Source organism: Propithecus coquereli, unplaced genomic scaffold (genome assembly GCF_000956105.1).
Source record: "Propithecus coquereli isolate 6110/MARCELLA unplaced genomic scaffold, Pcoq_1.0 Scaffold2343, whole genome shotgun sequence".
Lineage (NCBI taxonomy): Eukaryota > Metazoa > Chordata > Mammalia > Primates > Indriidae > Propithecus > Propithecus coquereli.
The window spans coordinates 29,876-54,963 of NW_012147890.1; the positions used below are offsets into that span (position 1 = coordinate 29,876).

At 38.5% G+C, this 25,088-nt stretch overlaps 1 protein-coding gene across 1 annotated transcript in view; it reads right to left on the reverse strand.

Annotated features, from left to right (window-relative positions):
- Window positions 1-6,635: 6,635 nt before the first annotated feature.
- DICER1 (dicer 1, ribonuclease type III) overlaps window positions 6,636-25,088 on the reverse strand; it is a 74,566-nt gene continuing 56,113 nt past the window's right edge. Inside the window, exons 22-29 of the mRNA XM_012645507.1 lie at window positions 24,643-24,818; window positions 22,862-23,645; window positions 19,011-19,166; window positions 15,106-15,991; window positions 13,161-13,429; window positions 10,392-10,554; window positions 10,229-10,304; window positions 6,636-9,867 (exon numbers count right to left, since the gene is read on the reverse strand). Coding sequence (XP_012500961.1) covers window positions 9,702-9,867; window positions 10,229-10,304; window positions 10,392-10,554; window positions 13,161-13,429; window positions 15,106-15,991; window positions 19,011-19,166; window positions 22,862-23,645; window positions 24,643-24,818 — 2,676 coding nt within the window. The 3' untranslated portion in view covers window positions 6,636-9,701. The remainder of the gene's footprint in view (window positions 9,868-10,228; window positions 10,305-10,391; window positions 10,555-13,160; window positions 13,430-15,105; window positions 15,992-19,010; window positions 19,167-22,861; window positions 23,646-24,642; window positions 24,819-25,088) is intronic.

Genomic DNA, 25,088 nt, shown 5'->3' on the forward strand with positions numbered 1-25,088 from the left:
CAGTTCAAGATCGATCCTGTGAGTTCTCTCACTAACAGGCACAGGGAGTTGTTTTGCACAACTTCTGAAAAGACCTGAACAGATGGGAAAAGATGTAAATCTTGCTCCTTCAAAATGGACTTTGAGAATCTGCTTCTTTTACAGTCTGAAAAGTTCCTAAGTGAACAGCAGGGTGTGAGCTTCAGGCCTCAGCCATCGCTCTAGGGCATAGTCACATCTCCTGCATAGTCACATCTCCTGCGACAGTCCCCATAGTCCCGACTGTCCCGTTTCCAGGGGAAGGCGGGGGAGCCAACTCTTGGACTTTGACATCCTGCCGCAGTTTCTGTCATCATCCTCACGTGGAGAAAAAAAGAACGGATTGGATGCAGCAGCACCCTGTTAATTTGGCTACAGCCATAACCCTTGCTCACCCCCTAAAAAAGCCTGAGCACCTGGTTCTCTCCGCTAACATTCTCTACCTCCTTCACTTCTGTGTTGGCCCTTTTCTGCCCAAGGAAAAGTAAATAAATTTCTTCTTTCTGTCCTAATCTTTGTCTGGAGAAATCTTTCTCGAAACCTCAGCTCTCGCACCCTAACGGTATGCACACACATGCACACTCATATACATATATAAAAACTCACTGAGCTGTATTAAGTGCATATTACTGTTTTACCTCAATTATAAAGAAAAAGGCAGATCTGATACGGAGTATTCTCAAATATGATAGTCAAAAAAGCAATGTGTGAGTGTGGTTAGTATGCCACCACGTAAACATGGTAGGGACATAGCCATTTGCTTATTTGTGTAAAATGTCTGAAAAAAATACTCAAACTAAATAATATTAGTTGCCTTGAGGAAAAGTACTGCATAAAGAGGCATATTTTTCACTGTAGCCCTTTTTGTATTTAATACACTTTTAGGTGTTTTTATTTTAACCATGAGATTGTTCTTCCTATTGGAAAAATACTCTTTTAAAAAAGTGTGCTACTTGTACTACTGATAGACTGAGCTATGTAAATTCCCCAAGTCCTCTCTCTCCCTGGTCCAGGGAAGGACGAGGGCTGTGATCAATTTCCAAAGCAGGGAGATACGGAGTTGAGAACATCCAGATAAACGGGAGCTTTAGGAGCTAAGGCTGGAAGGTCTGGATGAGTGAGCGAGAACACCCAATCCAAACCGTGCGGACCTAAGACCACGGTTAGGGAGATATGAACCAAGCAGGAGCAAAGAGCTCAGTGTAGGTTTTGAATAAATGCGTAAAGGGGTGGTGTGCACACGTGTGCATGTACACACTCCTCCTGACTCCCCTCCTCCCAGCACCCCAAAAATGAATGCCAACCTCCATGCTAACTACTGCAAATGGTTGGCTTTAATAAAGGTGAGTGAAGCAGAAGGGAATACAAATCACTTCTGGTTCCATGGAGACATAATGCTCCTTACTTTAAGGTTTGGTTTAGCCACGACAGGTTAGACAACTGAACACATTTGCGTTGGGTGCCAGCTATTAGACCCATGGCAGGAAGCAAGACAAGGTCCTACTCTCCCAGAGTGTCGCCCCTCGTATGGTGTGGGGGACAGCTAGATGCAAGGCAATACTACATGCCATGCCAAACCATGACAGTGATTGGGGGGATGGGGGTACCTTATATTAAACAAGGGCTGTCCTCTCTGAGCAGATAGTTGAGCGGGGCCCTGAACGAGGGGCCAACCATGGACATTTCCACTAAAGGTCCACATGTCCTGCACTCCGGGACCGCACTAAACGCCTGCCCTATATTTTCCCACTTAATCCTCATGACCACCTCCTTACCATCATGCCTACTGTAGTGGAGTAAACAGGCACAGAAACAGGAAGCAACCGTCCAAGGCCACACCATCAGTGAAACAGCAGACTTCAAATGCAGTCTGACCCCAGAGCCTACAGTGAACTCTATACTAGGATGAGCTTAGTGCGCAGTAAAACCTGCAAGGCCAGTGAGGCTACGGTGCCCTGCGGGAGGAGGGCTGTCATGGAGGGGCCAGATCACAGAGGGCTTTGTAGGCCAGGGGAGGGGTTCAGATCTACTCTGCTTTCTATTCTGAATAGACGACTCTGGCTACAGAGTGGAAGCAGGAAGATCAGTTAGGAAGCTGTGACACAGTCCCAGTAAAAGCCACGGTGGTTTCCATCAGGGTGGTGGCTGTGGAAATGGGATCAGGTTGTACCTAAGAAGGACAAATCGCCAGGATTTGGTAACGGACTGATAGAACGCAGGTCAAGAGGGGAGGACAGGAACCAAGGATGACCCTTGGGAGGTTTTCGGCCTGGGCAGCTACGTGGTGGAGGGACAGATTGCTCAGCACTTCAACAACAGGGCCCCAAAATGAGACCCGTAACAAGGAGTAACACTTGATTCTGTGGACTCCAAGCTTTCCTCATGTGAACAGTGCAAGCTGTGGAAGGGCACATACAGCTCACCAAATACAGGCTTGGTAAAACGTACCCTCATGTTTATACCTCTCCTTATATACATCATCCATGCTCATATGATTAGTAATCAGTTATCCCAGGTACTTTGACTTCATGAAGTGTCCCGGATTGAATCAGGAATCCAAGAACCACCAATATTTTAGATTTCTCCTCTCTGGTGGCTCATGCTATCATCTACTCATATCTGTTCCCAATCCATGATAAATTATCCAATTTTCTTGACCAATTTTGCTACCGGGTTCATAATTTTCTTCTCCAATCCTAGTCCTATAATGACTCCAGGAAATTTCAATGTCCAAATGAAAGAGACATCCACACATCTACAACTATCCAGCAACGGCTTCCAAATTCATAGTTCCAGATGTGTATTTTTTACTATTTAATATTAAATTTTAGCTGTTATTTGAGAAAGACTGAAGTGTCCAAACAAATGGTGCTGGGGAAAGCAGACATCCACATGTCAAAGAAAAAGATTAGCCCATTACATTACACCATAGACCAACAGTGCCCAACTTACAACGGTTCAACTTACCATTTTTTGACTTTATGATGGTTAGAAAGCGATACGCATTCAGTAGAAACCGTACTTCCAGTACCTATACAACCATTCTGTTTTTCATTTTCAGTATTCAATAAATTACATGAGATATTCAACACTTTATTATAAAAGAGGCCTTGTGTTAGATAACTGTACACAACTGTAGGCTAATAAAAACGTTCTGAGCATGTTTAAGTTAGGCTAGGCTAAGCTACGATGTTGGGTAGAATAGGTGTATTAAATGCATTTTCGACTTAGGATAGTCAACTTATAATGGGTTTATTAGTACATGACCCCATCAAAAGTTGAGAAGGACCTGTGTAAAAATTAACTCAAAATGGATCAAGGATCCAACATAAGAGCTAAACTATAAAACTCTTAGAAGAAAACACGGGAAAAGCTACATGACATTGTATTTGGCAATGACTTCTTGGATAAAACACTAAAAGCACAGGCAATAAAAGAAAAACAGATAAACTGGATGTCACTAAAATTAAAAACTTTTGTGCATCAAAAGCCATTCTCAAGAGTAAAAAGACTACCCACGGAATGGGAGAAAATACAAAAATCACAGATCTGATAAGGGTTTAATATCCGGAATATATAAAGAACTGCTAAAGCTCAACAAAAAAACCAAATAATCCAATTCAAAATGATTAAAAGACCTGAGTAGACAATTCTCCAAAGATACAGAAATGGGCAAATGAGCGCATGAAAAGACGCTTCCTGATTAGGGAAACGCAAATCAAAACCACAGTAAGATACTTTACACCCATTAGGATGGATATTACCAAAAACACAGAAAACAAATACTGGCGAGGATGTGAAGCAACTGGAGCCCTGTGCACTGCCGGTGGGAAAGTACACTAGTGCAGTCACCACGGAAAACAACATGGTGGCTCCGCAGAAAATTAACCAGAATTACCACATGACCCAGCAATGACATTTCCAGGTGTAAACTCTGAAGAACTGAAAGCAGGGACTCAAACAGATACGTGCACACTCATGCTGAGAGCAGCATCATTTACAAGAGCCAAAAGGTGGAAGCAACCCAACGTCCACGGGCAGATGGGTAAACGAGATGTGGGATACACATAATTCTGACGCACCACAACATGAGTGCAACTTGACATTATGGCAAGTGAAATAAGTCAGACGCAAAAGGACACTGTCTGACTCCACTTATATGAGGTACTTAGAAAAATTCAGAGACAGAAAGGCCCTCATTAGAGAGAAGAGAGAAAGCAGAGTTAAGTGTTTAATGGGTACATTTCCGTGTGGGATAAACAAGTTCTGGAGACAGAGGAAGGCAATAGTTGTATAACATTTGCTACTAAACTGTACACTTAAAAATGATTAAAATGGTAAATTTTATTCATATTTTACCCCCATACACACAGAAAATATCTAAGGGTTGTTCACAAACTGCCTTGTAGACAAGTTAGGAAACATTCTCCTGGCCTGCACATCTATCTGCTCCTTTCATCTTTGCAAAGACAAGTGACAGCACACACCTGAGCTGGCTGTGACCCAGGATCTACCATTCCACCTAAAACGTGCACTATGCTCATGGATCTGCACACACACAAAACTTCAGTTCCATCTGGATTCTTTTCACACACATCGCAATCTGCAAAATGATACTTTCCCGGCTGTGCTCTTTATTGCTGGCTTTGGGAACCGCAGACATGAGCAGTTGCTTGTCTTGGAGGGTGTGGTCAATGGTGGCAGGAAGGACTTGTGGCCCTGAGGCTTGGCCTTAACTATCCACAGAATTCTGGGCAGTAACACCAATACACGCAAGCAATGTAGCACTTACCCATATTCCTCAGGATTAAAATACATATATTTTTTTCTCCTTTAGTTTAGAGCAGTCAGAGGAAGAGGAAAGGAAGGGATTAATTTAACCTTACAAAGGAAAACTAAAATTTCTTCTCATTCTAAAAAAATTATGCTTACCATCTTATTCCTACAACCAAGTAATTCCCATTAGCCCTTGGCTTACTGAATTACAAAAGGGTTGGGTAAAAAACTTAAAATAATAGAATTCTTTCTTAATCAACAATATTGCATATAATGTCCTAAAAACCTGGAAGCTGAACATTCTGCACACTCGATTTCAGAATACCCAAGGTCACTTAAGGAATGTGTCAAATATAGCACAAATAATCCAACACCTAGAACACATCAATGTTTGTGACAGAATTTCCAAAAACAAACCGGTATTATTTAAGTCTTCAAAAAGGAAATTGCTACTATATAATTCTACAGGTAGACATGAAGCAGAACTTGGCAAACAAAATTTTACCATATTAAAATATGCATTTTCATATGATTCACCACGAAATTAAAACATTTTAAAGATCATGTCTGCTACCACTATTTAAATGTTATTACCCACTTGAAATGAATCAAAACAAGAAAGGAAAAAGATAAAAGGACACAAAGTGAACAGACCATAACTTTATTGGAAATTTACTCGGCTACAATTATTACAAAAAAAAACAAATAAAGGTAATTATGATCCATAAGGTGCAGACTGCAAATTTCTGCAGCAGGATTATCATATGAATGAGTTCTAGTATGTTCCTTAAAAAAACAGCTGCAGCATGTGATGGTAAATATTTTATTATCAATCAAATTATATGTTAATTTTACTTGATTTTAGTCATTTTCCTTCACTCTATTTACAGCAGAAAAGCCAGAAATTTACTTCCTGTTCTCCTTTGCAGTTTTGCTATGTACCTGCTGCTGCAGTGAATTCTGAGTGTGCCTATAAAATTTAAATTGCCTGTGGTTGATGTCCAAATAAAAATGGACTACAAAAAAAAGTAATGATTCAAATGTATTTACAAGATAGTTGTGAAAGATCATTTTCACTGCTAGTGGAAAAATACAATGGTCTCAAATGCAAATTTCCTAGATATTGTTACTGGCATCTCCAAAAACCTTTAAATTCATTTTAATATTCTTGCTCTTAAACATATCTTTAAAACTTTACAATATAAAGAAATTTATTTGGAAATAATTAAGTTCCTGAAAAGTAATCAGTGGTTGGAAAAACATACCTATTTAAATGTAATTAAAAAACCATGTAGGTAATAAACAATAAACATGAGTTTCTCTTCCACAGAGAACACAAACCAGTTAAGGACTCTTAACGTAATTTCAGATGCAGTTAAATAAAGATATCAAGGTCTTGGTTAGGTGGCTTAAATGTTGTGTAAGAGGGTCAGCTTCCCCAACAGAGCAAGACACAAAGCCGCTTCAGTCAGCTGGGCATCGCATGTAAGCTGCGGCGGGTCTGGACGCCAGTGACTCCGAGTTCTGCAGCCGCCGCCTGACCCCAGGGAGTGACTGAAGGAGCCGAATGCCAGGTGCAGGCCTGGACTCATGAACTGACCCAGCAGAACCAGAGCAGCCTCGGTCTCTTGCTGTCTAGGAAGGATATTTGAATTTTTGAGGGTAAGATATTATTACAGAAGTAAAAATATCAATATTTTAAAAAGTAATTACAGGAGTGTTAAAGGTCATTCTAAATGTAATCACTTCACATAATGTAAAAGAAAAAAAGAAATGTAACAAATCTTTGTCATACTTTCACAAATAGTAAAAATGCCACAGACAAAAATGACCTATTTAAGTTGTGTGAGTATATGACACATTGCAGGCATTACAATTATCTTTTTCAAACTCGGTAAATCAAAACAGCAGCAAGGCCAAACCACATTTTTTCCTCTCAGTTAAGAACATTTTCCTTGAAATGAGGTAAAGCGTGGTACCAAGTGCAATGCTCATCTGTGCCACGTGAACAGAACAGAGGGGAAAAAGCTATTATAAAACGCAGCATAGTTAGGACTGCAGAAAGTATATTATAAAAAGAAATAAAAAACATTTACAATGAAGGTTCATGCCAACTAACCTGCACACAATCATAAGGAATTTCTGCAGTTGCTTTTTCAAGATACGCCTCCTCAGTCCTTGACACACGTGCTCGCAGCACAGCTACACCCCCGCAACAGGTTTCCATATTACATTCGGTCTCACATTGCAATCACAGGAACAAAAGAATGGCATACAGGGTTGTAAAGTGGGGCAACATAGAGTGATTTTTTTTTTCTTAATTGACAGATGCAAAACATTTCAACAAGATAACTGGGGAAAACTTTACAGCATTAAAAATCAGCAGCATGAAAGCATTCATAACCATTTCATATGTCTAACTCATACTTTTTATTTATTAACTTAATAACCAGGGGATCACAGAATGCTTCAAACTGTGAGTCAAATTAAAATCAGCTACTTTTTTCCAACAAAAAGTGAAATAGCTAAAAGTTTGCTGTTGATAAAACATTTTGAATGGTAGCAGAAAATTTGAACCCCTGAGAATGTATGACCTAATCATGTCCACATCTGAACTTTTTAGTATTAACAAAAAATATTCTTCTTAAGGTTACAAAATATATTGAGGCATTTTTCTCCCACTGGGAATCCTAACTGTGAAACAATCTGATTTTGGTGCCAGGAGTCGAGAGAATCCTGTAACACTGGGATAAATGCATTAGACACAATGCAAAGCCCTAAACTCCTGGCATCAGGTAGTTTATAAATTATCAAGAGATTCGTGATTTAACTTTATCGCAAATCACCCTCACAAACAAAATTCACATCCAGCCTTACTTGTTAATTGTACACTTTTACAGTTATATAATTCAAGAATTGCTTTGTTTTAACTGGCCATGATATCTCAAAGTATTTTTAAAAAAAAAAATCAAATAGACATCTAAGGTTCCACATCAGAATATTTTAAAAATGAGTCACCTAAATTAAATTGCTGAAAAACTCATTTAATAATTTAGATTTCAATTTCAGTTCGAAATTGGAGATAACAAATAACATTGGAGAAGCTCAATATCCCCTTCATTCAGGGTTCCTTAGAAAGCAGAGCTGACGGTTTTGTGTGGTGCACACGCACAGAGGCATTTCTCTGTGGGTGGATGGTGCAGATAAAGCAAAAAGTACAGTATTCAATTGTAACTTAAAACATAAATGCAGCATTACATGAAGCATCAACTTCAGAAAGATGTGCTGGAAAATATGAGACACCTCTGCTCAGCTTTCTTAAACTTCAAGCATAATTAATGGAGCAAATTGCAGCAAACCTCTACTGGTATGTTGGTGGGAGTGCAAGACTGACCCACAGCTTTTAGAAAGGTAAATTAAGAGGTATTATAGTTACAGTGCAAAAAAAAAATTAAAATTTCAAGCATAATACATAAACATAGCACCAAACAGGGGAAAAATGCATGCAAAAGAAAAGAAGAACTGAGGTATTTAAGTGAAGAGTGCCTACAAGTGTAATTAAAGAAACTTAGGCAAATGCCTAAAAATGGTTTTTTTTCCTTTCCCAAAGATGGAAATAATGAGCTAGTTTATCTAAATTAATGATCTAAATCACAGATGTATCAAAATTACGGCAGTTTATCGCAAACGTTAAACTTTCATGGCATTAACAGCACAGCTTTGGTAGGTGAAACATGCATGCAACAATGTTGAAAAGTACAGTAAGAAATTCATGTGAGAAGACTAAAGGTAAAGGTGCTCTGTTTTGCTTCTTTAAATAAGTAACCAATCAATTATAAAATCTGCAGCATATTTTAGGTGTGATATGTCTAAGGTTTATTCTGTTAGAGCAACAGCCTAGAGGGCAAAATTATTTGCCATAAACATTTCCATCAGTGAAACTACCTAGCAGGAGGTTTTTAGTAAAATTGAGTATTTAGCCAAAGATCATTTTTATTATAATAAAAAATATCCATAGACTACATATTCTGGTTTTCAAAATGTCTTCAGTACACATGACAGAAATTCTAGTATGATCCTTTAATAAGTTACAACTATACTAGTGAGTTGTAAATATCACGCTGTCTCAACATCTAATGCATAATAAAATGAAGGGAATGTAAAATAGTTTGTTCCAAAAAGATCAGAAATTAAAGAATATCCGTGAAGGTTTTACTTTTAAGGCAAGAACCTCTTTTATGCAAGACTATGTGGCATCAGAAAACTAAAACGTGATTCACCAACATGCCAGCCAATGTTAATTAAAAATCTGTCCCTTACTATCAAGTGCAATAGCAACTGGAAACATCATCGTACACAACATAATATGGAAAGAAAGACAACACTGGTGCACTTCTCCTCTCAAAACCCTACCCTTCTATTCGGCTTACCCACTATTGTAGGACTGGCACTACTGCACACACTGAGGGATGGTAAGAGGACTCTACACAGCTCTAGGGACTGTTTGAGGTGTAAGTTCCATGGCCTTCTAACACTAAGCAAAGCTGACAGAAATTAAACTAAAAAAAAACACAAACAAAAAAACTCAATAATTATTTTGAACACTTGCTAAATGTCATTATTAAAGCACTCTTGTGATTTAAACAAAGCAGAAGTGAGGAAAGAAGACAAGATTGTGTTTGCGCAAAAAACTAAAACTACAATTAGTTCCGAAATTTTTATACATTATGTTAAATGTTTTATTCTGTTATCTATCTTGTTTATCAAACTTTAAATTCTGCCTTCAATTCATTCCACTCAATATCAACTTTAAATCACCCTTTTGATTTAAGTATTTTCCCCCTTAATTTTCTTTCTGTGTTTTGTTTTGTATTGTTTTCTTTTTTTTTTTATTTTAAAAAGGGGTTTCAGCTGTTGGGAACCTGAGGTTGATTAGCTTTGAGGCTTCGTAGGGCTCTTCTTGCTGCTGCAGATTTGGCAATCCTGTAACTTCGACCAACACCTTTAAATTTCCCCTTTCCTACTACTTCCACGGTGACTCTGACCTTCCCATCATAAGTTCTCTCAGCCGGGCTGTAAAAAGTCCAAACAGCTAGAATTAGAAGTCAGAAGTATTTATTATGATTGTCAATCAGCATTTAGTATGCGCTCTCAGGCCGAGAGTCCCACGTACAAGCTGACACCACACAAAGGAAATGTGCGTTATGACTTATTGCATACCACTGACAGACAGGGCTGCTGTTTCTTTAATTCAGCATTACTTTATAAGAACAAAGAGAAAAAAAGAGAAGTCAATCAGATTACAAATGGAAACTGGGTAATAGCATGCCCCAGTGTAAACATTTTTCAGAATCATTAGTTTATGAGATCGTTGAGAATTTTTTCCTTTGTTTTTGAGCAAGTTAATTTTTTTCCACGTACACTTTTTGCTTACCTAAATTTGGCAGTTTCTGGTTCCATTTCAAGCAATTCTCGAACAGGGGAACGGGGCACATTTGCAGAAAACTTTTCTGTAATCAAAATGAAAGAATAATGTGAATAATATCCTTGAAATTGTTTTTAATTTTGTTATTCTTTCTAAAGAGAGCCAACAATACCTATTAGTGGCCGCATCATAGGATAGTACACCTGCCAAACTGTCTCCAGTGACATCCCACTATCCATATAAATGGCACCAGCGAGCGACTCAAAAATATCCCCCATGGCCTTTGGAACTTCAATATCCTCTTCTTTCTCTTCATCCTCCTCAGATCTCCTAAGCTATTACAGAGACAAAGTGAATTGTAAGCAAAAAGGCCACTTTTAAAGGCAGTTCACAGATGTGTGTTTCTTTTCCTGGGTATGACTTTCATTCTTTCTTTAATAAGGGGGGGCAATACCAACCATTTATAGCATGCCTATTACATTGCAATAGGTTCTCCACAAACATTACCTTTAAAAAAAGTTTTTCAAACTTCTCAAGAGAAAGAAAGAGAGAGAGAGAGAGAGAGAGAGAGAGAAAGGGAAAGAGAAAAGAAAAGAAAAGAAAGAATCCCTATTCCATTTAGTATTTTATATCCAGCAAAGGAAAAAAGATTACTTCTAAACTAAAACAAAAACAACTTTAACACAGAATTAGAAATAGTCAAAAAAGGTATGGGGAAAAATTTCAAATTCACTAGTAATCAAAGGACTATGCTTAAAACAGTTCTACCCCTGCAGCCTGGCAAGGATAAAACAGAACACTAATTAGTACGGTGCTGGCAAGGGGGTACACTGCTTTGAGGAGTGGAAATTGCTACTTTTTTGGTAGGGAAATTCTATTTGGAACAGATTTTCCTCCAAGCTCCCTTTTCATGAAGCCACTTAATACATATTCACTATAATAGAGTACCTGACACAAAATCAATAAAATAAAATTTTACACACATATAAAAAGCTTTTTAAAAGTTCACAATTCTTTGACCAATTCCAATTTTTAGGATATTCCATCTCTAGGAATTTATTTTAAAGAGGTAACTGGATATACAGCATATTTACCATATCCATGGTTATTAAAAATCCTAACTAAAAATCTACTTAATCAGCCAGCCATAAAGAACCATTTAAATAAATTAGCCTCATATTGACTAGCACGTGGCTACTGAAAATGCCAATCAATACACGGAAAGTTATCCACAATACATTAAGTGAAAAGAACAGGTTAGAATACACTATGCTTAATATAATTCTATTTTATATTTTATATATGTTTATATCTATACACATTAGCAATACATCCTGAAATGTTAATATTGGTTATTTCTGGAGTAGCATAATTGGGCAACTTTAATTTTCTTTTTGTTTATTTGTACTTTCTAATTTTTCTAAAATAAACACAAATCATTTGTGAAAAAGAGAAGGGGAAATATTAACTTCTAAATAGACTGTTCAGCCACACAAAGTTCCATATAATACAATAATGCTGATTATTAGATAACAAGACACTTATTGCTTATATATCAGGGTTTTGACACAGAAATTTTAAAACTTATCAGGATTAATTCTCTTTTTATAGCAGAGGGAACTGAGGCCCAGAGAGCTAAAGAAACTTTCTTAAGATCAAACAGTAAGTTAGAAAAGCCAGACTATGACATTTCCAATCAGTTTTTGTAACTTTAATACATGTTTATATAAACAAAGGTAAGGAAAAGAATGAGCAAAAACTCACAGAACCAGTATGCCCCACTGGCATCAAAAGAGAGCTTAAATCTAATTTCAGCTAATTTTTCACTTTATTTCTAAAGTATGAGACTAGAAATAGTACTTGAATGTACACTGGATGGTTCCACTTCTTCATCTCACTGGTAGCTGTGCCCCAGCTAGATGGTTAATCTCAGAAGGGTGCACAAAGGCACAGGCAGAGAGAGCGCGCTGCCTACTCACGCTCCTTCCGCACACAGCCGGCAGCTGGCAGGGTCTGACATTTTGCCTTGGGGCTAGACTTCAAAACCCAGACTCTTAATTTTTCTCATAGAAAGTCAAAGAAATTCACTACTCCCCAACAACGGTTTAGTGCAATTGAAAAAGGGAAGGTTCAAATTAAAGCAGGAACAGTTAAAACAGCTACCAGGGTTAAGAATAAATTCCTTCATTCCTTATAAGAAATCTACAAAAATAAGAAAATCAAAGGAATTAGAATGGGAAGAATAAGAAATGAAAGTGCTCTCCTGGGGACACAGGTATGCAGATGAACGTTAGTGAAGGATTACAGGAGACTGGAAAGATCTAAGCAATACCCTTTCCTACCAAAATTCAAAATAGCTCACAAACGCATTACAATTAGGTCCATCACCAAAGAACCTTTGGCTGAACTTACAGTAGAAGCCTCCCAAATTCCAATGGTTAAAAATTTAGAAGTTTGTTTTTTAAATGAGATTTTCCCACTTCAAGTAGAAGCAGAACATACATTTGTGATGCTTACCTGCTATATTAGCAAATATTTCTGATCCGTTTTTAAAAGACAGGACGGAATAAACTGCACTGAGCATTTACAGTGTGGTTTAAAACCTGCTTCGGGGGCAGGAAGAAGAGGTGCAGTTCTCTGGCATGCCTAAACACTGGAAGCCCTGATGAAGGGCTGGGAATAGTAAAATAACTGAAAACCCCTGGCTCCTTCTCTTCGCTGGAATGACCACAGAGTCCACAGTGTGAGCGTCCAGTTTAAAACGCCTCCCTGCAACTGCAGTTCACTCACAGTGCTCCCAGAGAGCTCGCTGGGTGTCACAGCCCTGGCTTCCCATAGTCCCTTTAGATAGCTATGAGGTCAGAACTCTGAAACTACGGACACCTCTAGCTGCACGGCGTTCTTCAATATTGAACTCAACATATTTTTAAATAGTGCTAACCTCAGAATCCATTCCCTGCATTTCATTCTTCTCGAGCTGAAACTGCACGAAATCATCGATGACGTGGAAGAGCTCAGGAGAAACAGCTTTGAAGTACTTGTGGTAGTCATACTTCACAGCCAAGGACGCAAAGATGGTGTTGTTGACCAGGGCAGATCGCAGGTCAGTCAGGACCCCCGGGGAGTGCTGCCGTGGGTCTTCATAAAGGTGCTTGGTTATGAGGTAGTCCAAAATCGCATCTCCCAGGAATTCTAAGCGCTGGTAACAATCTGAGAGAGGATCCCAAGTGGAATCATGAGCTGTGCAACAACATTTACACTATTTCCACAAACACACAACTGATACAAAGATCTGATCCCCAAATCTATTTAAAAGACTTTTATTTAGGATATTTATATATACCCCTCAACGAGAAAATTATTTGACTATTAGATTAATATGGAAATTAAATTTTTAATGGCAAATCAAACACAATTCTTATATATAAATTGGGGTCATAAAATCTTCAAGTGGCCAAAAGATTAATGCTTGCTAAGAAAAAAAACGTCTCGCAGGTGATATCATCATCACGGAACCCTTTCCTTCGGCACTGAGCTGGCCAGGCAGGTGCTGAGGCATTACCCCCAAGTCCCCACCGCACATCATCACTTCAGTAAAACCAGACCCCGCGCACACATCTTCCACACGCGCCACGCTTTGCCGTCATCGTCACACACACTCTCACATGTGTAGAAGGGATACCACTCCTTGTCACTCCTGGGTTGTATGTGTTACACAGGGTCACAGGAAAAGAAAACCCTCTTCTCACCTTGAGCCAGAAATGTTGAATTTGCCATAAACCAGAGAATGAGAAAAAAGTTGTGAAAGTGAGCAAACCTTAGGCAAAAACGGTTGTTTGTCAAAATATGAAAATCATCAGTGCTAACCAATATCTCTATTTTCTCGCAGTGATTAAAGCAACCAATTCAGCTGAGGAAATTGAGGCAGGGGCAGATGAAGTGACTTGTCCCGGAACACCCAAGGAATCAACAGGCAGAGGCTGAGATGGGTTAAACCCAGGTCTCATAACTCCCAGCAGAGTGTAGCAAAAAGCCACATACCATTTCTTCTCCATAAAGAAAACTAGGTTTTAGTTTCATCAGTCTTTCTAGCACACAGTCAGATAGTTTGTGACTTTTTCATTTTACATTTTGCTGATCATCCTAACCTACATTGTTTTTATTATACAAACTTTATATTTTGCTTTGGTATTCTGGACACAGGCACTTATACTAATACAGAAATCAAAATGTAAAAACTTCGGCTGTGTTTCACAAGCTGAAGCTGATTTTGGTTTGTGGGACTTGCTTCCCCCCCTTCTAATCTACTGGATTGAGAGCCTATTAAATAAAGGAGGGGAAAAACACAGAGCACAATGAAAAGCAGAAGACAGCAGAGGCAAAGCAAGGACCATGCAACCTTCCTGTGAAATCAGTTCTTTTAACCTGCCCATCTCTACACTTTAAAAAACTCTGAGAGGGTGGCCTTTTTGCCCAGGAAGAACAATAAAAAGGATGTAGAAATACATTCAGAATATATGAATAAATCAAGGACCAAACACAGCACTGAATGGGCATGAGAAACGTATCTGGGTAGGATAAAATGGGGAAAACACATCAAAACACTTAGGCTCAAACTTCTCTAATTATACATCACATAAAATGACATTTATGAGAGTATGTGAGATAGCTATACTCCCAAATATCAACGTTGCAAAGCAATACTTGCTCCTCCACTAATGAGGAAAATGAAGGACTTCTTTTCCTTTTGCTCCCTCCACCCCCGCCCATGCATATCAAGCACAAACACTGTACATGCACAGATCACTCTTCACAAGGCCAAAGCAATGCGATCAACACAAAGTCTCATTTTCAGAAAAATGCAGTTTGGTCCTGGGGCTCCTTACCAGTAATGGTATTGTAGTGGTAGGAGGCATGTGTAAAAGCCTGTAGAAGGTAAGCCTTATTCTTGAATCTGTAGTTGATTTTCTTTTCGAAATTTTCAAAACCCGATATAAGGTGATTCAGTGTTTTATCTGCATCTGGATGATCGAACATACATCTTGGTGGAATCTTCAAACAACCATATTCCAAGTCTTTCAACACAGAAGAGCGTGAACTGGCTACAGCAGCAGCACAGCTCACTGAAAGGTTCTTTTGTTGGCTGTTGAAATTCTCCCGAGGAGGGCACATGGCCTTTTCCCGATCAGTCCTTTTAATTACCGGGAGCACCTTCAGCCCCAGCGAACAGAGGAAAAGCTGCGCGGCCCTCTCCCCACAGCTGGTTAAATAGCAGCCCAGCAGGGCTTCCACACAGTCCGCTATGCTTTTGTCAGCAATGCACTGCTCAGTGTGCAAGTCGTAAGAAATGGACTGTTTTCCTGTGTCAACACCACAGTTTTCCTCTGATGGATTCCAGAAGCCCACCACAAAGTCATCCTCTTCAACAGCTTTGCTAGGATCCAGATAACACATTGCATCCCAAGAGCTGTAGTCAAAATCCTCAAAATCTGATGAAAATGGCATACTACCTAAGGAGGATTTTTTGGGCATTTTCCATTCATATGCAGAATCAGTGGTTGAAAAAGGAGAAAGAGAAATTTTCTTTACAAAAGCTCCTGACCCCATTAACATGTTATCTATAAATTTGATATGTTCCTGATCATACTCCAGGAGATCATCTTCATAGTCGGCCTCCTCCTTTGGAGCCCTCCACATCAGGCTCTCTTCCTCCTCCTCCTCCTCCTCATAGTCCTCGTCCAGTTTGCCATTAGCCAACATGCAGTCTTTTGTCTGAAACAGGGGGAATGGGAAGGAGGGGAGACATAGCTGCTGTTTTTAAAAGGGTTTGAAACTCAATAAAAGCAAGGGTTATGGATAATTTCAAATGACAACCACAAATACTAAAAGGCAACTTTAAAATCATAGCCATTTGTTTTCAATTAACATAAAATAAGTTATTTAATCATATAAACAAAGTAAAACATGTTCTTTGAATGTTCGTTTTCTAAGTTGAAAAAATGACCTTTACCCAGTATGAAGCTTTAAGTTAAGGATTTTGAACATAGATATAAAGTTAAAATTAATGTCCACAATGCAAAACTTTAACTCTTCAGAAGTCTAACTCCAGCAGGACACAAAATGAAAGCACTGAAATGCTGATCACAGAGATCTTCAATTTCACTGACGTTTTTAAAATGTGGCAACTTGATTTTTAAAGATTGTCAAATTAATAAAATGAAATCCCAAATGTAGAAAAAGCATTATCTTTGCAATTAAGAATATGAAGAGATAAAACTTGAAAACAAAAAATGCACAATAAGGTTTTATAATAAAGTTTTTGTTCCTATTTCTACTTCAAATAAAGTTACAATGATTTGTACAATGTAAAACTAAATCTCTTTGCTTGAAAAATAAAAGTGATCACTGAACTAAGCTATGAATTTGAGGAATTATGCTTTTCCCCTCCATTTTGAGCTACAGTAATCAGGGGAACAGATTATAGCATAACTGACAAAAATAGAACAAAATTTAGACTAACATGAAACACAACAATCCAATTTCTGTCAAAAGACCTTTGCTAATTCCAATTTCTTTGGCAAAAGCTTATTTGTGAATGACAGTCTTAATAATAGGCTAGAATTCAGCAATGATGTAACTTTTTTGCAATGCTAGAAAGATGCCAAATTTCTGTTATGCAATTAAAACAAAAAACAAAAACTTTATTTGGGGGGGAAAGGCAGGAGGGCATACTTCAATTTTGAGTGTAACAACTTTCCAGAGTATTCTGACAAAAGTTTTTCAAACTGTCAAGCAGTTTTTAAATACTGCAAACATTTAATTTTAACCCAAACTCAGATAAAAACACTGTTTGAAAAGAAATAACAGCAGTGAGGGAAGCCATATAACTATGTATCTTTCATTTAAAAAATTTTTTTTAAATATACCTTTTCAAGAATAAGAAAGAACATCAAAAGAAACTCGAGTGGCAGGACCACTGGTTCTCCAGTGATTCCAGACAGGAGCCATTTCCTATTAAAAACCCTACCCTTTTCCAAGGCAATAGGAGATGATTTTGATTATTGTTTGGCCCTTAAGACAAAAAAGGCCAAATTGCAATTTTAAAAAAATCAGACTTAGTAATTAAAAAAAAAAAACAATCTTTACATATCTTCAGTAAGGTGCTACCATACTAAAATTGGCAGAGCACAAAAACACAAGGGACTGGCTTTTACCACAAATAAACTGCATGATCCTGGGTAAAGTCCTTTAATGCCTCTGGGTTTCAGATTCTTCATCTGCACAATAGTGGAGTTCTATCTCATAAAATGTTTTCCAAGAGCATTTTGCCTTTTAAGAAAAAATACCAGCATGAAACCCTTTCTTCTGATAGTTCAAGTCAACTTTCTGAGTTATTACTGTATTCTCTTCTAAGAGGCATTTGTATGTAAAAGTTTCACTTAAATCTACTTGCTGAGGGGCAGGTGAGGAGTACTGTAATGGAACAAGCCAAAAACCCAAAAACATGTGCTCTTGCCAATATAATATAAGGATCTATTGCAATAAAAATAAATTATTAAACAAAAATCTAAATAGTATTTTTAATGCATTTCAAGAACCAAAGTGCCAAGTCATCAGAAACATTAAGAAAAATAAATTGAACTTTGTGTTGTTATCTTAAAAAAAAGGTCAAAATTACATGCCAATGTCACCTTTATGCTGCAAGTTTTTAAAAAGAGCCAAATATATTATGAAACAGTATTTACAAAGAAGGATGACTATTATTGGAATGTTTTTCGTACAAATGCAACATTTCTTTCTAAAGCTCAAAATCTACACAATTTCCTCTAAGGTTTTACATATTTCTAAATAACAAATGTAATTTTTCTAGCCTAACTTGCATTAAAATACTCTCTTAGCTTTTCCAGGTAAGTTCCATTTCTGTAAAAAGTCAAATACTACATGGGTTAAAAATATACCAACAGGCAAAAATCAGAATACAGTCACAGAGCATGCTACATGAAGAAAATGTATATTTAGAAAATATAACCTGTGAAAGAAATGATATTATCACTGTTGGCCTGAAGTAAAAATGAAGTAACAAGGAGCCAATTTATCTTTGATGCAAAACAAATCTCCGGGAAATGAAACTGCCTGAAGGATTGCCTTTAACTATGGAAGAGGCTGGAGAGTTTTCCCAGCCAGCGACCACTGCACTGACTGCTTCTACAGCTCCGAGGCCCTCCGAGGTGCCCTCTGGTGGCCTTCAAGACAAGACAAAACGAAGCAGATGTTGCTAACATTTGGAGTCGTCGTAAGTCACTGGCGAGATTTAAATTATCTACAGAAACTACACCCTTTATGTACGATGATTTTATTTACATTAACAGGAGGAGAAATAAGTCTAACTGGGAAAACCCTGAGCTGCAAAAGCAGGATTCTATTGAAATTATTTCACAGATAGACTGGAGGTCATAAGTCACTGAAAAGTCATTTCACTGAACAGAGCTAAGAATCCAGGATAAACTATAATACATAATAGCAAAGTGAAACGATAAGTAAGGAGCTTTACTTTTTTAAAATAAAAAAAATCACATACTCTTCTGCCTTTGGAAAAGGAAGATAATAAAAATAGAAATTATCCTCCAGCAAAATTATACCACTACTTCTGAATTCAAGGAAAAGTCTATACAAAGGAATTAATTCAATATATCAAATATCTAAACACACCAGGGAAAGGAAACAAAAAACGAACAGAACAAAATGCTCTGGCTCACCAAAAAATAAATCCCTCCAGTTACCAAAAACTTACCATTTCATCTTTTTCCCATTTATCTGTGTTACTTTTGTCTTGATTTACTATATAACCAGGAGGAAGCCAATTCACAGGGGGATCAAATATTGACACCACCATGCGGCTGGGTAGTCCCTTTTTTTTTCCAAGACGATACAGATTACAGTTGCTGACCTTTAGCAGAAAATATTTATAAGACACTTATCCATAAATGATCACTGCTGGAATTCATACAAGGCATAATAACAAACACTTAGCTAAATGGTTTCACATTACTTTAACTAGTCACCAAATATAAGGGCCATACAGTTTTCCTACCCATTCATGATAGAAAAAGAATGTTAAATTCCCGAGTATTCTATATCTTTTAGTATAAATATTTCTGAACATGAAATACAGAGCACAAAAAAACTAATGTATATAAATATACAAATTCCTTGTAAGTCAGAAGAAACAGTTCAGACAGTTTGTTTGAAAACACAACCTGCTAATACAAAATGCAAATTGCTAACTGGAATTATCAGAGTAGGAAAAAATCTATATAAAAATTAAAGCTGTCACAATATTTTCAATGAAATAGGGGAGAAATGCCATCAATTCTAGCTACAAAATAAAAATTGGCACTGAACAGAACTAAAACAATTTTATACTGCTAGAATCTAAGCCACAAATGTGATTTCAATTGTAATGTTCTCTCAAATATTCTTTCTGTTTTGGAGGCATTTCGAGACATTTTTGTTCAACTATTTTAAAATGAAGCAAAAGGTTTTTGTTTATTCACATCAATAAAACAGCTTTATTGTCTACCCTCTGCTCTATTTGTTTTTCCCAATGCCTCTATCTCCTTTCTAATTTGCACAAATCATTGCATTTCTGTCTAGTTTTAACTTGGAAACTAGGGCTAGAACTGTCGATCTCATTTTCCTTTTCTAAAAACTGAGTTGCTTATTATTTAAGTACTTCATGAACCCTTTTCCATGTAACTCAACTACTAAACAAGCACCTACCATGCAAGAGGCACTTGTTTAGGCAACCCGAGGGAACCAAGTCAGCAAGATAGAGGAGCAGTCCCTGCAAACGGCACGGGCTGGCAGGGAAAGGGACTCCACATAGGACAGTCTATGCATGGAGGTACTCTCCGTCCTGCCTGAAACCTACGGGCTGAAATAAACGCTCGTTTCCCTTTCCACACTACGAGAACACCGCATCACAAAAGCCAAGAGGAGGATGAAGTACGACGGGGACTTGAAGAGGAGGGAAATCATATTCAAAGTGGACAGAAACCGTCAGCAGGATAGAGAAGGAAGACAGAACTAAGTAAGGCCTCCGAGATCGGGCAAAATTCAGGACAGGCCAAGTTCAACAGGTGGGCATGGGGGCAAGCATGCTGAGAGGAATGACAGAGCAAAAGCCCAGGGGCCTGGGGCATTGAGTGTGGAGTCTGCACAACGAGCGGGCAGGGGGCTTCAGCCTGCCTAGGCTCCAACGCAACCTGAAAGGGCCTGAAAGTCAGGCTGAGGGAGTGATCGTTCTGCAGGAAATAAGGAGTCAAAGGTTTCTGAGCAGACAAATGGATGAATTTTTGCAATATAAAATAATCTCTTTCTTATCTAATACAGTATACTATTTCTTACTTCATACTCATTCTCAGCCTCTGATATTTCCTTCCTACAACCACCCCTTAGAAATCTCATCCATTCTCAGAGCTTCAGTTATCACTCTTAGGGAGACTGCTCTCCAAAACTATATCTGAAGCCTACATTTCAATTATCTGAGCCTTTCACTGACCATTTCTACCCATATTCCATGAGGTCTAAAACCCCAACCCTAACCCCGACTGTCCACATTTCTGCCCACCCTCTCCCCACCAGCACCACTACCCTGTCCCAACTGCCCTGTTTATATGGTTGTTAGGACGACATCTCCAGTCTGCCTCAAGATCATGCAGGGAGGGGGCAGAAGAGAGTGGTCAGGGGTGTGGCCTTCAGCCTCTGACACACAGACAAGCTAGATGAGCTCACAGGAGCTAAGGAGACTCTCTAGGTGACTTTCCTCATCTCCAGAATGGGGACGTGTTAGCTCCCTTTCAGAAGCTGAGAAGATTAAAAAACATTTGGAAAATGCTTGGTGCAGTGCTTGGTGCAACAGGGTACTGTCTGAAGCAGCTGGTGTAATGTACAGGGCAAGGTCTCCAAACTAGACTGTCTGGGTTCGATCCCAGCTCTGCCACTTACTTGCCATGTGACCTTATGCAAGCTAACTTAAGTTCTCCTGCCTCATTGTCCTCATCTATGACACAGGGATAATAAAATTACAGTAAGAATTAAATTAGGTAATACACATAAAATGACTATAGTAGTATCTGGCAGAGTAAACAATTATTACTACTTCTTTTTTTTTTTTTTTGAGACAAAGTCTCACTGTGCTGCCCGGGCTAGAGTGCCATGGCGTCAGCCTAGCTCACAGCAACCTCAAACTCCTGGGCTCAAGCGATCCTTCTGCCTCAGCCTCCCGAGTAGCTGGGACTACAGGCATGCGCCACCATGCCCGGCTAATTTTTTCTATGTATTTTTTTTTTTAGTTGTTCGATTAATTTCTTTCTATTTTTAGTAGAGACGGGGTCTCGCTCTTGCTCAGGCTGGTCTCGAACTCCTGAGCTCAAACAATCCGCCCGCCTCGGCCTCCCAGAGAGCTAGGATTATAGGCGTGAGCCACCGCGCCCGGCCTACTACTTCTTAAATTATCACTGACCTCAGCCCCTTCCTTACCACCACAACCCCAGTTCTATCTCATTTTCTGTTTCTGCTGTTGGTTTGGTTTTGCTTTTCAACCCACACTACATTCTGCTATCAGATTAATCACTTTAAACTACCACTTTATTAATATTAATAGTCCCTTGCTCAAAATGCCTTCAACTGTGCCTATGACATTCAAAACACGTGCAAACTCTTGGCCTAGTATCCAAGGCCTTCCACGATACAGCTTCACCCCACCTGCTTTTCAAGCCTTTCCTCAGGTATCTCCACACTTCCAACTGCTGCCATAGCTTATTCACCGAGCACTGACATGTGCTGTAAACTCACCTCCTCCATTAATGCCTTCCCTGATTCACAAGGGACACTCCTTCCTTCTGAGTGTAGAAGGTATTAGCAGTGTTGTAAGTTATTGGTCAAGGAGGCTCACATTGTCTTGTGACATCTCTTTTTTTAAATCGTCATTTAAATACTTTACCTTCATTGATTTTCTTCCCCGAGTCTCAATTCCACACTAAGTTGAAGAGCATGCTCTTCCTTTGGGCTGTCACGTGATTATTACTCAGAACTCCAGTATCATCTCTTCACACTGGAAGTGACTGAGCTGTGTGAAGTCTGTTACTCTTTCCCTTTCCTGACTCTCCAAAACCTTGAAGAGTAGATCCTTCACGAGAGCCCTATGTCTTACTCACATCTGCACACCTTGAAAGCCAAAACAATGCCCTCTCAAATAAATGTTTAACTCATCTACAGCACAAGTTCCTTGAATGAGTATGCTGCATATTTCTTTATATCCCCTTAGGATCTAGAGGTGCACAGCCCTGCCCAAATAGTTTTACTTGAACTGAATTTCTATCCATAAATAGGGAACACACTGATCGGCTAAGCCCCAAAACCTGAGTGTGTCATCAGGGTAAAGTAGATCCACATCAATCACCAGGCGGTTCTACCGCAGGCTTCGGCTCGGCCCTAGGGGAATGATGGAACAGCTGTGCTTGGACGCTGCCGCAATCTCTGCGAGTAATGCTTCCCACACTCTGAGATTATCCAATACTTCAAACCACTTTCAGGCACACTCAATAATTAACTGCTCAAAATAAAAGAATCCCACCTTACCTTTTTGCTTCTCATATAGGAAAGGCGGCCCTCATGAGCATCAGGGTAAGTGCAAAATAGATACGTGGTGATGGCATGCTTTAAAAAGGAGTCACCAAGCATTTCAAGCCGCTCCAGGTTAAATCCATCACTTGCATTTGACAGAGTCAAAGCCTGAAGAATAAGTCCAGGATTGGGGCCAAGAGTCCTCGAGGAGTACCCAACAGAAGGGCTCTGCTCAGAGTCCATCCTGTCCTTGAGCACTTTAACAGCATCTGTCGTACCGGGCATTACGACTGCCATGGGACTTCCATCTGAGGTAGATTTGTTAGCATTTCCATCAAGGTATTTATTACTCAGGAGAGTACATTCATCGCTGGGCTTGGGCTGGTTCTCATAATTGTATAAATTCTGAATGGGATATGAGGTAGTTGGTTGTACAGGTATTTCCTGCTTGTAGTAATTCAGCTGATTTCCTTGGCATAAGTCTCTGTTAGCTAAATCATAACTGCCATTGGCAAGATTTTTATTGTAAGAAAGACCATTAATTGCTGTAAGATCTGTTGAAACTTCAATTTGGAGCTTACCACGTGACTCATTGAGTAACATTCTGCAGTTCACAGACATTTGGTCATGATTTTCTAGAGAGGAGGTTCTATTAGCACCTTGATGTGCAGCATTTTCAGGGACTACAATTGTGCTGTGCTTACAGTAATTATCATTTTCAGCTGAAGAGGAGTTAGAAATTGAGATGAAAGATTTGCTGTCGATAGATTTTTTCCACCCGAAGTCTAAGTTAGGGTATCTGCAAAGACATTTTCATAGCTTTTTGTCAGATCCTTCAAAAGGGCAAGGCTCAGAGCTACAGCAATTTGAATTTAAAAAGTCCCTATAGATATACTCCTACTATAGAAGAGAAACAAGTTTTGAAGCCAGAAATTACCATTATTTGGAATTCTTTACAATGTAAGTTATAAAGTGGGACACAGTTTACTCTACTGCCTTAATCCCTTACCCTAGAGGACAGGTAGTTAAGAAGATCATGAAGCCTGGAAACAAGACTGCAGGACCTGGAGCCAAAGGCTTTATGGGTTGGAATCCTAGGCATTCTGATTAACTAGCTGAGTAACTTTGGGCAACTTACATAACCTCTCTGTGCCTCAGTTTCTGCACTTAAAAATGGGGCTAACAATTCCTACCTCATAGGATTGTCCTACTGATTAAATGAGTTAATACACAGTATAGTATTTAAACTAGTGTTTGACACTACAGTAAGTACTCAATAAATATTGTAGTTATTACTATTATATTTTAAAGTTCCTTCAATGCCTAGAACCATCTTGGTATTGCCAACTGGATAACCAAAATTAATCTGAGTAGTTAAACCAATAATTTCTTTAGAATGCAGAGATTTTACTAATGGCAAGAAGTTAATGAAGACAAAGAACATGCTGAGGCTACTGTTTTCTAATATATATTTGGTGTTTTAGAAAGAGAAAGCAGTCTTAAAATGTGGCACAGTAACAAAGAATTATTTTCATTCTCTTTTCCATTGTTATCACTGAAGTACAAATGATTATTTCTGGCTTTCAGAGCTCATCTTCTCAGAATTGACAAGACCACAGGACTCAATAACCCAACATACAGATTTTCACTTAGGAAATATCTAATGTATTTATTTCATGTATTAGACATCCATGTTTTCTTTTCACTCTTTTAAGATTTTATACAAAATTAAATTTTTAGCATAATTCTATTCTTTTGCAAACCTTTGTTTTTTTCTGGTGATTGCAGAGGCATACCTAAAATCCACAGGAAGTGATCTGACTCCCACACCAGCATCGCTGGCCGTCTGGGCTCTTAGCTCCTCTGCAGTCAAAAGGCAGTGAAGGCGATAAAGTATGCTGGGGAGACAAACTGCTTTTCTCCACAGTGATGCTGGAATTGGGTGTATAGCACAGAGTTCTGGAACCAGTATCTTTGAGTAAGGAAAAAGTTGATAAATATAAAGCACACGTAGCTTATTCACTGAGCACTAACATGCTCTGCCATTTGTCCGTTCACAAAAGAACAAAAAAAGAAAATTAAAGACCAATTTCACTAATGAATAAAGAAAATCATAAATGCTAGTAAAACCTAATTTTTAAAAACATTTGTAAAAATAATCCTCTAAGGCCAAATGGGATTTATCCTAGGATTTGAGAGGATGATTTCATGATATAATTATATCAATGGACCAAGTAAAAGA